General features: G+C 38.2%; 2 protein-coding genes across 8 annotated transcripts in view; both read right to left on the bottom strand.

The window, feature by feature from the left end:
* Positions 1-959: 959 nt before the first annotated feature.
* Positions 960-5206, bottom strand: LOC109061275 (H/ACA ribonucleoprotein complex non-core subunit NAF1-like). The gene is given in 11 exon segments (XM_042721824.1): positions 960-1247; positions 1249-1423; positions 1543-1633; positions 1800-1851; positions 1975-2135; positions 2312-2394; positions 2763-2856; positions 3005-3176; positions 3436-3847; positions 4005-4242; positions 5054-5206. Coding segments are annotated over 11 exon segments (1644 nt in total). The 5' UTR covers positions 5078-5206; the 3' UTR covers positions 960-1105.
* A 720-nt stretch (positions 5207-5926) lies between these two features.
* LOC109072088 (myotubularin-related protein 5-like) overlaps positions 5927-15516 on the bottom strand; it is a 53653-nt gene continuing 44063 nt past the window's right edge. For 6 of the 7 annotated variants that reach the window (XM_042721812.1, XM_042721814.1, XM_042721815.1 and 3 more), the window contains 18 exons: positions 15156-15292; positions 14860-15067; positions 14572-14768; positions 13633-13770; positions 13399-13494; positions 13100-13174; positions 12578-12750; positions 12188-12370; positions 11975-12076; positions 11703-11888; positions 10115-10241; positions 9773-9903; positions 9403-9642; positions 9209-9316; positions 8921-9126; positions 8378-8465; positions 8124-8255; positions 5927-8042 (listed from right to left, as the gene is read on the bottom strand). In XM_042721812.1, the coding sequence (XP_042577746.1) occupies positions 7944-8042; positions 8124-8255; positions 8378-8465; positions 8921-9126; positions 9209-9316; positions 9403-9642; positions 9773-9903; positions 10115-10241; positions 11703-11888; positions 11975-12076; positions 12188-12370; positions 12578-12750; positions 13100-13174; positions 13399-13494; positions 13633-13770; positions 14572-14768; positions 14860-15067; positions 15156-15292 (2626 nt within the window). In that variant the 3' untranslated portion in view covers positions 5927-7943. The remainder of the gene's footprint in view (positions 8043-8123; positions 8256-8377; positions 8466-8920; positions 9127-9208; positions 9317-9402; positions 9643-9772; positions 9904-10114; positions 10242-11702; positions 11889-11974; positions 12077-12187; positions 12371-12577; positions 12751-13099; positions 13175-13398; positions 13495-13632; positions 13771-14571; positions 14769-14859; positions 15068-15155; positions 15293-15516) is intronic. The other variant, XM_042721816.1, reaches the window with a different exon arrangement.

The following is a 15516-nucleotide window of genomic DNA, read 5'->3' as shown; positions in this document are numbered from 1 at the left end:
CCTTGAGTCACAACACTCGGGTTCCTGAGGTCAGAATTACAGTTTCTAAACAACAGAAAGACAAGAGCATCCCGGGACATTCATAATATCATTAGGAAAAGGGATAAGGGATCATGGGATAGGGCATGAAACAGATGCTATTTTGAACATAATAGACCAGGGGCATGATTTTTGATTGTAGAACAGACTGAATCTGTGGTTTTCAAACAGGGGTCCTCAGCAAATTTCAAGAGGGGCCCAAATAAGTCTTAAGAAAATGTACAACATTAAACCGATATGCTATTTATAGTTTATTTATTTTTATTAAAATCATCTTAGATAGGAGGGCCTCTGAATATTGTCTTGGGAAAAAGATGGGCCTTGTAGTCAAAAAGTTTGAACGTTTCAAATTAACCCTAAGGAAGCGTATAGGAATTACTAATTTCTTTCACCAAATGCCTTTACAAAACTGGGACTTAAATATAGTCAATAATAACAGCAATATTGTCTAGAAAAAGAGACTACTCACTATTCTTGGCTAGAAAACATTTGCTGTAATAAATCACCTGAAATAGATTAATATTCAAACAAAATTAGGCCTAAAAACTCAACTCAAACGCTAGCTGCATCAAATCAGTGTTAATTCATATAATGTTTAATTGAGAAACAATAAGAAATTCACTTACCTCTAATATGTCCCAGACTTTGAGAAACATACCATGGGTGTATTTTAAAGGATATATTGACCCACTGAATAAAGATAACACTGTTTATCACACCTTCTCATAGCTGGTTTATTTTTTTTTCAGTTATTATTTTTTTTCCCCTCACACTATATAATATTCATCAAATCAAGATTTTGTTTTTCTACTTCTGAGCCGTGCTATGAAAATCAGGAACCGATATCTAATTTTTAGTGTATGCTTGGAATAAATGGAATAAAGCAGCTTCAAAAATAGAGAACAGTGAAAGAGACACACTGAAAATTAGAAACTAATCATTTTTAATACAAAATGAAAAATTGCAGTCTAATAATATACAGTTATTCTTGACTCATACTATACACCGGAATAAAGATTGTGATCCCTTTAAGGACACAGGTTGTAAAGAGGATTCAGTCACAGCTTTACTGATTATACGGTGGAGGTGGAGGTGGGGGCTGGAACATAAAGCTCTGATTGGGCCCTGGGGGCCACGGGGGCATTCCCATGTGAAAGGGAGGCAGTCTGGGAAAGGGTTGCATCATTGGGCCCTGGAAGGGAAACATGTGGATCTGGAGGGGGGAACATGTAGTCAGGTGGGAAGGGGGGGCGAGCGTGATAGTTGCTATGAATAGCGCCGCCACGATTGTGATGCTGCCCACGGGGAACGTTGCGGTTCTGTCGAGGCTTCCGCCGGCCGGATTTATGAGGGGGCGGACCTTTATGGGCGTCCGATTCATCCTCTAAAAAGTGAAAACATTGGTTAACGGAGCAGTTAGCGCATATAAACATCATTCGTGGTGCTCATCCAGGTTCGAATTCATCTCGGTAATAAAAAAAAAAACAGATTAATTTGACTCACCTGAGTCAGAATCGTTTTGTGGCCGTCTCTTATGCTCTTTAAGCTTCTGTTTGGCCCGTCTCTCTTGCTCATCATCACTAAAATCAAGTGCCTACATACACACCGAATAAAAACCAATCAGTGGAGAGGTTAAACCATCACTTATTAACGGATAATACTGATGACACAGTATTAGATGACGATATCACTCTATTCCATAGAGTTTAAGCCTTTGTTGACCTGATTTCTGAAATAATTGTTATTAAATTAACATTTACCTCAGGGGGTGGTTCTTGGTCATTTTTCCAGGATGCATCTGAGCCCTTGGTCCTTGTTTGAGAAGAATAATTTGTACATGTTTTTTAGATTAAAAAAAACAGCAGATTATTGGATTTCAGTAAAACTGAGGCACACCAGTTTTATTCAAGTTTATTCAAATGACGAGGTACTCACTCTTGGAGAAGCTGTGTAAAGATGTAATCTGTGAAATCTTTAATTTTGGGGGCGAAGTAAACTGTATCTCGAATTTTCAGATCTTTCTGGTCGATATCGTCATGGGAGTTGAACCTCAAAGCATAGTAGGGCTGACAAACTGGACCGAACACTTCAAAGATCTAAGGAGAAACCAACAATATTTTATTCCCACAAAAACTACCGTTTATTGCACAATATGAAAAGTCTTTGACAAGAAGTTACAGTGTATTATATATCAGCACCTTATAAGACAACAGAACATTTTATGGGTTGTTACAAAAATAAAATTGGCCACAGAAGGATAATGGTTACTGACCTTGCCAATAGAGGTTCTGTTTTTGGTGAATAACACGCTGTCTTCATTCAGGGGTGGTGTGTTCTTGTACGACTCCACAATCACTAAATAAAATTAATACATTTTGTATGAATTGTCCTCTAAATTCAGCCAAGATAAAGCTTATATGGTACCTCTCAGTGAAGATGTAAAAATATGGAAAATTGAGTTGATAAAAATATTTTTTTAATGCTAAATTAGCTTAGAAATATTTATTATATTTATTTATCTGAGAATTCAACTTTGCATCCCAGGAATAAAATACATTTTAAAATATATTAACATAAAACAGTTATTTGAGATAATAATATTTCACAATATTTCTCTTTACAATATTTTTAATCAAATAAATGCATCTTTAAAAAAAAAACATAACCTCAAAATCTTGAATGGCAGGAAATGTAAGCTTTGAAGTTGGCAGATGCCTGTATACCTAATTGCTCCACAACACTTGATATTGTCCCAATGGGCTCCATCTCTGTACCTTCTGGAAGGCTGATGTGGAGGTTCTCCACTGCAGGAAGGTCCTACACAAAAAATCATTCTCTTTTATCTCTGATATTAAGATTGCTCTTAGTTTATTTGATTACAAGTGGACAGCTCAGGAAACTGAGAAATTTTGCCAAAAGAAACATCAGTTTGGTTTACAGATTGCCGGCTGCCTCTCCCTCTCACCTCGATAAGAAGCTCATTCTGGGTTTTCAGTGGTGCAGGCTTTTTCTCATTGCCCATGGCAACACTTTCATCGTCATCTTCCGCATTGTTCATGACTAAATTTAAAGGCTCAGAGGAGGAAGAGGATGAGGATGATGAAGAGGAGGATGTGGAGGACGAAGAGTCTGAGTCACTGAATCATATACAAATAATAAGAATTTATCATTAAATCAATCATGAAGAGTAGTTTTATATATATATATACACATATATATATTTATTATGTATTTTTATGATATATATACTATTATATATATATACACATATATATATTTATTATGTATATAATGATCAAACTATCATCAATGCGCTTTATATGATGCTGCTAGGACAGAAAGAGGTTCTTAACTGAAGATATCAAAGGCACAGTTTTGGATGTCCTAGTATTTTACCTGTCTGAACAGTTGTCATCTGAGCTGTTTCCTCTGTACTGCATGCTCAGCAGACCCAATGATCCAGTCCCAGAGTGTGGGCTAACCACAATTCCACTCTGGATCTCTACAGGTCCAGTCTGAATGCTGGAGATTGGATCTCCTGCCAGTCCAGTCTGATTGCTGGTTAAAGGTTCTCCTGTTGGCTCAAGTTGACCACTGGCGCTCTGATCTCCAGTTTGATCAGACTGAATGCTGGTGCAGTGGTCTGCTGTCAGTCCAGATGAACCACCAGTGCCCTGATCTCCTGTTTGTTCAGACTGATCATTCATGAACGCTTCTGACGTTGGTTCAGGTTGACCACTTGAGCTCTGATCTCCTGTTTGTTCAGACTGATCATTCATGAACGCTTCTGACGTTGGTTCAGGTTGACCACTTGAGCTCTGATCTCCTGTCAGTCCAGACTGATCACTCATAAACGTTTCTGACGTTGGTTCAGGTTGACCACTTGAGGTCTCATCTAGTGTTTTTTCAGACTGTTTGTTCATGATTATCTTTGATGTTGGCTTCTGACGTTGGTTCAGGTTGACCACTTGAGCTCTGATCTCCTGTCAGTCCAGACTGATCACTGGTAAAAGTTTCCAACGGTGGATCAGGGTGTCCTCTGCTGCTCTGATCTCCTAGTTGTTCAGACTGACCACTGGTGCATGGCTCATCTGTTGGTCCAAGTTGAGAACCAAAGTTCTGATCACATGTGGTTTCAGCCTGAAACTGTGTATTATTAATATCCAATTCAATTTTCTCTTTTTCAGATTCTTGATCTCGATTCTGTAAAAGAAACCGATTGTAACAGTTAAAACACAATACAAATGTTATTGTGATCTAAGATAACAACACATGAGAATGAGTATGATTACATCTGTAGATTGTGGGTTGCACGTGTTAAATCTACATTTCTGACATTTAACTCGATTTAAATGTCTGCCGCGTTTTTGACTATGCCTTTAACTTCTGTTACTTTTGTTTATGCTTTAAAAAATGACTTGAGCACTGACCTGACTTCAAGCACTTTACATAAATATAATTACGCAAAAATATTATTATCGTTGTTTTTGTTATAACGCGGTAAACTACATTATATGATGACGTGATATAAACACACGGGGGCGACCCGCTGTATGTAAAATAAAACAACCATTTTCTAGATAAAAGACTTATGTCAGTTCTTCATCTAACGTAAGTGTACATAATTTTAATGATATGTCTCATATGTGCTGTTCATTTCTTTATGAGTGATACTTTTTTTTATTTGGAAATATACCGAGGGCCCCTTTAAGTAATCAGAATACAAAATTAATGAAGCCGAGGAGGGTGACAGTAATGCTGTGACTTGCAATCCAATTTACCATCCAACATTTGATATTTCATTCTCTCAGTGTGAGCTGCATTATCCACCACCGCTTCATAATCGTGACTGTACTGTTCAGGGCTGAAGCGCATGCTCATTTATAATCCACGTTTAAAGTAATTACAAATGTACAATTTTCTAACCGGTAGTAGGAATTCAGTAACGTTACACCAAGTCTACCAAAACTAATGAACGGTCAAAACATAGGTACGGTTATAAAACGTTCTTTACCTGGCCTGTGCTTGAATTCTCCATGTTTAGGTTTCCATGTGAGACCAGCGTGAAGAAAGCGCTTCAAATAAGACTTTACGTCATTGGCGTCACAACAGGAACAGTAAAGACCATTCCAAAATAAAAGTCCCAATCGTTAATGTCAAAATAATAATAAAATGTTTAAAAATAAATTAAACACGTGTTTATCAATTATATTTAAATATACTGGAATGTTTTGTATTCATACGAAGAACACTTAGAAACACTTAGGAAATAAAAGCAATAAAAAAATAATAATAATCCCCTTCTTATCATTGTTTGCAAAGTTACATTTAATGTCAGCTACTCATGTAGCCGACCGAGGTACTGAAGCATTAGTATAAACCTGCAATGAAATAATTTAAAGTGTTGTATTATAACAGGAAAAAAAGGTAATCTCCTTCGAGTTAAATGTGAATATCAGATCTGAATTTGGCTTGCAAAACATCATATTACCAAGCTGCGGCTAGTGTAATGTTAATATATTACCAGCAGATGGAGCTATGGGTCTCTACATAAATCCTTATACATCAACGTTTAATATGCAGCGTACACAAAAATGATTTATATTAATTAAATTTATGTGCACATCCTCATGTTACACAAAACCTGTGTAACTGTTTCCGTGGAACGCAAAAAAGATTTAAAAACAGCGTTTTACAATGAAAGCGAATGATAAAATCATACTTTCCGTGGAACGAAAAAAAGATTTAAAGACAATGAACAATGAAATTTCTTGGGTTATTTTATTGCTTTGGAATACTGTTAAACTATAAATCAAGATTTATGCTTCTAATTTCACTAAACAGTAAAATGATTCACCCCTCACCCAGTTTGACTGACACAGAGTCACACATTCTGATGGTTTAATGAAGGATTAGGATATTTATATCTAATTTTTAAACGAATATAAAACTTTGCAGCAAACAGAGACAAAAAGCAGCACACACAGAAATGTCAGGAGGCCATGAACCCCACAGTGGTTTAATCCTAAAAAATATATGGCATGATTGACAACACAACCTGGATCCGATGAAATAAATCGAATTAAAAAAAAAAAAGTATGAAAAATAAATAATTAAAAATGTTATGCAGTTTTTGATATAATTTTGCTCAAATGTTATGAAACCTGCGACACCCTAGGACTCAAATTATGTGAACTTGTACTTGAACAAGTATCATTTTAAAGAGAAAAAAAATAATAGAAAAAGAAATTTAGGGTTTATTTATGAGTCACATCCAAAGGTTTCCAAAAAAAATATATATATATCATTAGTCACGTTAACACAGAGATAAACAATGGCACATATTGGATTTCTAATTTAAAAGTTAAGTGGTGCTGTCATATCCTGGAGACAAAGTTAAATAAATTACTACCATACATATTTGAGTATTATATACAAAGCAGTTATTGGAACAAAAATCTACAATTCGAATTTCATTGTCAACAATTCTGAAGTATTACCCTATTTTACACCATGTGTTTGTGTATGTGTGTGTTAGTTCTTGTATTTGGAATTTAAAAAAAAACAACAACCCTGCCACAGTGCAGTCCTGTGATAAACAGGTGATACTTTTATGCATCCTCACCAAGTCCAGCAAAATAGACTCTTTCTCTAAAGGAATAATATAAACAAACTCCTCTATGTACAGGATTCAACAGAACAGGTAACAGACTAACTAAAACACTGATTCTGACAGATCCAGGGCACAGAGGCTAGAGAACAGAAGCGCATGACAACCGGCATTTGATTTTGGAAGAGGCAGATTCAGTTTTTCAGTGGAAAAAAAAAGCTCACTAAATAAGATTTGGCAGGTCTGATATCTCATTCAGGTCCAATAATACATTTGTACCCCTTTAGAATGCATATTTACAGTTCGCATATATTTGTTACAGGAAATGATGCCGAATCCAGGTGTCATGGCGAGCAGCTCCAGTCTCTGGCCTCTGATTGGTGTAAACAGACACTTGATAAAACGAAGAGGTTATAAAACCCATCCACACACCGTTTTCCCCCTTTCAGTCTGCGTTTTTCAAATTCTAAAAATCAAAGAATTGTATTTTTGTTCATAAATTATGACAAAACACATCCCTGCTTTTCCTTCAACATCCCTTAAATTCTCAATAGCAATAGTGGATTTAATGTTCATAGGAAGAACCCAGGAATTTAGTTTGTAAACAGTCCAATCTGAATCTCCAGATGGCATCTTGATAACTGTTTGTGACGAGAATGAACGTTTTTAGATTATTCTGATGTTAATAATGTAAAAGAAAACACAAAATCCTTCATGAACCGTTGCACGGACGAAGCCAACCAATCAGAAGGGAGCGAGAGAACTTGACCATCCAATGAGAAGGCAGAATTTGTGATGTGCGAGTCCAGACATGATGGACGACTCCAAGCAGTGGCATAGTGACAGTAAGGAGATCAGAAAGGGTTAAAGGTCACTCTTTTGCGAGCAGCGGCTAGTTATTGGCCATTTTTTTTGGGCCCCTGCATAGCTGAAAGGTGCTATTGGCAGTATTTGAGCAGTATGGGACGAAGAATTGCAGGTCATGCCTTTTCGAACAAGCGTAGGACAACATTCAGGGTTAATGGGTGTGCTAAAAACAATCCGAGCATGGGTGAGTCAACAGATATCAGTCTTTAAGGGATTTCTTCGTAGATTTTCGACATGTTTTTTTAAAACAAAAACGCTGAAATGTGGTGAGGTGCGACATTGTAAAGTTCAATACCACCAATACGGAAGCCTGTCCAACTTCCCTCTGTAAATGCCAGGGAAGCGCTGCCCATTGGCTATGAGCATTGTCCGTCACTGGCTCCGCCCCCACAAAGTGTCAGTTCTGTCCTCTGCAAAGCTCCTCCCCCTACGCATCAGATAGGCAACTCTGAATACTGTCCATCCATAACTGTGCATTTGTGCTTTCCTGGGCACAAAAGTTATACACTCTTTTGGTCGTCTTGAGCTGAAAGAAAGAGGAAAAACATTAATCATGAACCATGGACAAATAATGCAACATGCACTGATGGGATTATAGAGGTCTAACATCAAAGAAGGCCTTGTCGTCTATGTTTTTAGGTGCTCCCATGGTGGGCGTCCCCGGAAAGACAGATTCCACTTCAGCTAGATCAATCACTCCCTTACACACTTTATCTTGCCTTGATTCATAGTATCGCAACTAGAAAAAAGAGAAAAGGAATAGACATGTTGCAAAATAACCTATTTTAATATATGACATGAAAGCTTTCTATACTGAATCAATTACAGTTCCAAAACCAATGTTTTCAGTACAGCAAGTACCTGGTGTTTGGTCTTATCCAGGACAAACCAACGCGGTTTCCAAGGTTTCAGCAACGCGCCTTTTTTGTATAAAATACCCTCAAAGCTCCTACATCCAAAAAAAAAAGATTACATTTTAATTCACAAGATGTTCTAACCTTCAAGCATTCAAAACTACAATAAAAAGAGCATTCTGCAATTCTTTTCAAGATGAAGTTTTTTAGTACTTCAACTTGAACTTTTCTAACTTCCAGTTAGTTGCCAAGGCAACATTAAAAAAAAAAAGAAAAATGTAATTTCCATCTAATACTTATATTTTATTTAGTGTTCCTGTGGCTCAGTGGTAGAGCATTGCATTAGCAGCGCAAAAGCCTGAATGCTTTGTAAGTCACTTTGGATAAAAGCATCTGCTAAATGCATAAATGTACATGTAAATTTTTATTACTATTAAAATGTTAGCCTTGTAACCTGAAATTTAATTTTAACAAAAAAAAAACTAAAGTTGAAAATGTCATTGCCTCAAAAACAGACCCAAGGTGACTGATGAAGAGTGTGTTCACAGACCTGTTCTCGCTCTCAGTGCTCTGGAACTGGCTGTAGAGTGTGCTGGTACTGGGTCGACCAGCTGCAGGTGTGGATGTGGCGCTGACCTCACATTCCAGTGCCAGGTTGATGGAGGAGCCGACCCTGCTCTCCTGCAGATACACACCCTGAGAGCGTCGCTGGTGACTCAGATTAGATGACATGAGAAGAGAGCTGGAGAAGGAGTCCTGGGGAAAGAGGAACAAAATATTAGTACACCATCCCGTTAGTAATTTGTAGATAAAGGTAAGATGGTAATTCATCTCTTACCCTGCTCTCTAGTCTGGACTCAACCCGTTGGGCTGTCTTAATCTTGTCCCATGTGTCTTTCCATTTTTCTGTTGGTTGTCCCAACTCAGTTTCCAGGTTCTGCACATCCTGAATAAAAATATATTAAAAAGGTCATCAGGATTCATATATGAAGACAGCTTAATTATAATTACGACTTCTGCTTTATTTCTCACCTGCAAGAGTTTGGTGATGGCATCAGGTAGTACTTTACTGAGGCTGTCATAACAAGGCCATACGATCCTCCGCTGGGACTTGGGGGCCGTTGTCTCCTGTCTATCACCAGCTTCCTCCTGTGGCTTCTCCGGCCGACCCCGCACTAATTCCCAGTCAAAGGACGGACCCTCAGAAAGCGTTTCCTCTGTGTAAAAGTCCCATACCTTCAAGTTGGAGATAAAACTGTAGGGCTTTAAGACCTGCAAGACAAAAAAAAGGCAAGTTACACACACTAACCAATAGAGGGTACTAGAGACATTTAATCACATTTTGTTTCGAACTATGTTCTCAAACTAAACTAAGAATGTCAGAACAAAATTAGAAAGTTACCTCCTCCTCCTCAGGTGAAAACATGTAGTTGTAGAATATAGGGGTCTTCTTGTTGAGCCGGTCAATGTAATCCCAGACAGACTTGCACACCTGAGGGTTCTTCCTCTCACCTTTTTCCTCATACAAGACACCTACACAGACAATACATTGGGATAGCGCCAAACAGGGTTCAGTGAATGAATACTATAAAAAAGCACAATGAAACTTCCTGTAATATATCACTTGACTTTTGATAGTACTACACAATGAGAGTACAATAACATAAAAGAAGATTCGATCACAGTCTCATTTTGAGTCATGTTGACAGTTGACATTACGCAGCATTTAACAATTTGGACTCACCAAGCTCTATGCGCTCATAGTCTGAGTCCAGCAGGAAGGTGCGGAAGCGGTTAGAGACGTAGTGGTAGGCTAGGAACTTCAGATAGTACTGACTGAACTCAAACTCCATGGGGAACTGCAGATGGATCTGTTGGGGAAAATGAGGGAATAATCGTCTATCAGATCTTAATCTGCAGAACAGTTAATTAAATCTGCTAGCATTAAACATGGATTTTAGACCAAGGAAAACCAATATGAGACTACTCAAAGCAAATTGCAACTGTTAATTACTAGGTTTATATGTCCAACACCACAAGACAGAGCTATATGAAAGAGTATATATATGGCAAAAAAAACAGGCCCAAGACTGAACCTTGTGGAACACCAAAGCAGTTCATCTGTAAATTATTACTATGAATTTTGATCAATCAGAACAGTATTTATGAAGGTATTTACAAACTGTAGAGTCACAGTGGGGGGATTAAAGCAATTTTTAAGGTACAGAGAATATAGTGGGCAAGTTTTCTTCTTCCACGTTGCCTTCTACTTGAAAAGGAATGGGGGTAGGTTTTTAATTACATTTTGTTGTTTAAAAAAAATAAAATGACAATTATAATCTAAGAACGTTGAAACAAAGTTAGAAAAATGCCTGCAGAATACAGAATACTTCCATACAGTATACTATATATGAAAAAGTGAACTGGGCCTGAGACTGAACCTTGTGGATCACCTATATTGTAAAGTGGAGCCCTAGTGTTTAGGAAAAAGCCATTTCAAAGGAACAGAGAGGACAAGTTTCTTCTTCCAAATTGCCTTATCAGTGAGAAGGACATGGGATAAGAAACAAGCTCTCATGAATTTCTAGAAGCTTAATCGAATTCATTGTGTAAGAGATAATCATCTTTTATTTCTTGTCAAATCCAGATTCATGGTTCCGAAATCCCACTATGAAGCAATCTCATTCTTTAAACATGTGGGGAAATAAAGTGCATCCTTATCTTCAGGGTAAATTAGCTATAAGGTTTGCGCAATCCAGATGAGTTATAGTAAGGTATCTCTTCTTTGAAAGTGTGGTCTGTTTAGAGTCACAAAGCAGGAAGTTGGGACAATTATGTGTATATCAGCATGTATTCACGAGCTGCCTTTCTGTACCTGCTCATCCTATCACCAATCATATAAGGGTTATTCTTTTTCTCTTTTCTTTGGACAAGACCTTCCAAGAAAGTGGTGATTGCTCCTTATCAACACCCAACAACCAGCAGATGTAAGTTTTACGATGGACAAGATAAGAACTTTCCAGAAATAGATTTAAACAGCTCCACTGGAAAACTGAATGAAGAATACATTTAAACAAACAAAACGTCCATCATGCAATAATGCCATGCATTTAAGTGCATAAAGAAATTGGTGAAACATAAAAGAGAGTTTAAAAAACTTGAAATACATAGATACATCCCAAATGCTTGTGGCATGTACATTAATAAAAGTTATAGTGATTTCCCAACCAGCAAATATGGGGCAGGTTGAGAACGTTATCAGCAACTCTGCTCTCTGATTATTGGTGCCTACCACTGGAAAACCTATATTAGACAGCCACCAGTACACATACCTGGTGCACACAGTCGAGGAACTGTAGGAAGACAGGTGTGAATCCACTGCTCTGGCTGGCTAGTGTCTGGGCTCCACGGTGGCTGAATCGATGACCGAACGACAACCACTCTTTCTCCACAAGCAGCCTGAAACCATCAATTGTTCGGTAGTACGGATCCGACAGAAGTTGCACCAGGGACACCACCTACATCCAACACAGCATTAATACAAACATGGACAAACAAAATTGATGGCAGACACAGCTCATGCATGTTTAGGTGTTTGTCTTACCTGTGTTGTGACATCCCAGCCATCTTCCAAACTAACCATGACGGAGGAAGCAGTTTCCAGGAGTTCCACAACAAGAACGGACACCTGTAGAACCTTGTGAAGCTATGGGACACAAACATCAAGAACATCAAAAATTGTAGAACCAACTGAACAATACACTCTTTTTTTAAGTGTTAAATTAACCCAAATAAAAGGGGAAAAGGGGTAAGGTACCAGATTCATCCAATCCGATTCCTCCAGGCAGCGGTGAAAGGTCATGTTTGTGTTTTGTTCAGTGATGGGTGAGGAAGGCACACAAGCTTTCATCAGCTTCTTGAAACTGTTCTTCACCTGCCGTACATCAAAGACCTCGATAGGCACCACCTCCCACTGCTGGAAGGAGTCCTGCTTTCCACCCTGATCACAACAAGAAGACTGAGGGCTTAGTTTTGATTGATTGAAATACAATGATTATTGTCACTTTTAACTCATTAGACCTTAAAATTATAAAAATTAACTGCGTGATAGTTCTTGTAACAGGTCTTGAAAATCAACTAACATTGCAATTCAAGTTGTCACAAGTCATCATATTCGTATGAAAGCTGAAGTATTTACGCTAGTAACCTTGAGCTGGGACTTGTCTCCAATGATGTAGAGGTACGCTCTCTGTTGGCGAAGGAAATAGGTCTCGGATGGGCCTCCATTAGCCTGGGGGGACTCTTTCCCAGCCAGCCTGTTCCCCACATCAGGGTTATACGTGCTGAGCCGCCCACTACCACGAATACTGCCCCATTTTCCTGGGAAACACAAAGACCAATGAAAATCATTCACTGATGTAGAATGGGCAATTAATTCTGCTTTGTGGAATCATTTGTGTGTGAATTTGCATGTTTATTTTGGGACTGGCAGAATTTGTGATTTCTACAAAAACCAGACAAATGACAATTTGGTGGATCACATGCAATGAGATGCATATCACATCCTCACACACACAAATAAATCAAACAGACATGGTGGTCAATGATTAGTTAGCACAGGTAAAGAGGATGACAACACTACATGGACACTTAGTGCTCAAACTCGCTGGCGTCTTTTGTCGAGAAATTTGATTAGTTAGATTTGAGAACAGGGGCGGGCCTACTGTACCTCTAGGCGAGTTGCGGGCCTTGACAGAAACTCTAGGCTGAGAGAGGGAGATGACCCTTGCCCTCTGACCCAGCGCTAAGGTCAGATGACATAAAAATGCCCATTACTATCAGCAAATATAATCAGGCAGCCAATAATAAGCCAATGCCAAAAAAAAAAAAAAATGCACAGAATGACTTCCTCTGCCGTATGGGATTGGATGTCAAAAATTATATTTGAATTAATAACTTAATAAATGGTTGGGAACAGAGGAATGGATGGCGGGTTAAGTTGTGAGGATCTTAAAAACACACTCTCACCTCCTCGACTGAAGGTTCCTGGCACGTCCTCTTTAGTCCCCATGACTTGTTTCATTAAAGCTCCTATTTTAGGCTGCCTCAGCTTGTCTGATGAGTCTGAGGCCCAAAAATGACACACACATAACACATTAGGGGGTGAATATCACAAGTGAATTGTTAAGGTATACCTAACTGACATTGTCTGGGAGGATTAGTATTGTTAGGGTTAAGCAAGGGTTAAAGGTTAACCCTAACCTGAGCTGCTCATGTGTGAGGAGGTGAAGCCGCTGAGCGTGTTCCTCCCGCTGGCCTCGCTGTATGAGGGCATGGAGCTGATGATGGCCTGCAGATACTTCTCCTGCTCCAGGCTGGTGGAGTCGGCCTGCGACGGGCCTGAAACCAAACACAAACATGTTTACATTTAGTTTTATACCATAAATATGCTCTGGTTGATCTCTTCCTGTTCTAATCTGCTTTATGTGGGCTTTTATGTGGCCTAGTTCTAAGAAAACAGCACAGCACAGTACTAACACCGCAAGTGTCATGGGTTCAATTCCCAGGGAATTCATCAACTGATAAATGGAATAAAAGTGTCTGCAAAAAGCATGGATGGATATAATAGATATATTTACAAGTGTTGTTATAGTTAACTAGAATGATAAAAAAAAACAGTTCTTGCTAAATAAAATGATGCTAAAATATAAAATAAAATATTAGGTGAAAAACTTGTTGAAATACTAAAATTATAAAAAAGCAAAGCAAAATAAAAATAAAGCTAAATAATATAAAATTAAATTACAAAAGCACATTACACAATTACTAAAATGTAAACTAAAGTTAAAATAAAAACTGAAAAATATTATAAATCATTTATAATAATTACAATAAAAATATTTATTTTTAAAATTGTATATATTGTATTTTATAATAAAATTAATATAAATAAAATTATGAGTATGTATTATTATTTTGTATGTGTTTATATATATATATACACACACACACACACACACACACACACACACACACACACACACTCACAACACACACAAAGTAACACTTAATCCTATTTAAATATTTCTTTAAAAATATAACAAGATATTGTACATTTATATAATAACTTTAAATATATAATAATAAACATAAGAGAATAGCTGCTTCCATCTCTTTTTTTTTTTTTTTTCTGACTCTGACCTGCTGTGGGCGCATTGGGTGATTTGAAGAAGCCCACAACGCCTTTAGCATGCAGGCCGGCCGAGCGCAGCAGCACAGCTTTGGTGCGTGAGTTCCTCCAGCACACCACAGGGAAGCGGTTCTGCCGGTAGCAGCGGCAGATGCGCTGGATGGTGGAATCGGGGATGCTCTGAGGCACGATCAGTAACCCTGGATAACTGCAACACACAAACAGACAGCCAGTGAGATTTAGGTATAATTGCTATGCGAACGGTGTGGTTTAGCCGAGACTGAACTTTTGTTTCTGACCTTCGGCAGACCGTGTACATCCGGTTGACGGTGGAGATCCGGAAGGGCTCGTTTTTGGAGCGGGTCAGGCTGTTGCTGAGCGTTCCCAGTCCCAGCCGCTGGTAGTCCCGACAGCAGGCCCGCTCGACCACATTACTCATGGTCTGCCGGTCTGACGAGCGGATGGTGGAGGACAGCGTGAGTGAACTCTGGTCCGGCTCTTCAGACACTGCTCAGTCAGAGAGGTTGCATTATATTACACATTCACATATCAGCCATCGCAAACGTAAGTCTTATCAGTTGTAAATGTGTGTTACCAGAGATCTCATCCTCGTCCATCTCTGACTGAAAACTGCTACGGTTTTCCCAGGCTGGTGGAGAATACTTCTTCCGGGTTACATACTGACGCCCAATGGTCCTCTTTGCGGTTTTAACAAGGTTTTTAGACAGCGTTCTAGAAGAAACAGAGGCTCAAACATTTTAATCACTTGAAAAATCAGATCTATGTTATGTTTAAGACTTATATCAAGTCTTACTTGCATATTTCTTTAAATATAAAAATATAAAATATTTTAAAATATATATTATAAAAATATATATATTTACACATAGACACTTTTTACTGTTTATACACATGTACTTAAAATTTTAAATAGGTATGAATAATGAGCTAAACTT

This window comes from Cyprinus carpio, chromosome B4 (genome assembly GCF_018340385.1).
Source record: "Cyprinus carpio isolate SPL01 chromosome B4, ASM1834038v1, whole genome shotgun sequence".
Classification (NCBI taxonomy): Eukaryota; Metazoa; Chordata; class Actinopteri; order Cypriniformes; family Cyprinidae; genus Cyprinus; species Cyprinus carpio.
This window is presented reverse-complemented; position numbering and strand designations above follow the sequence as displayed.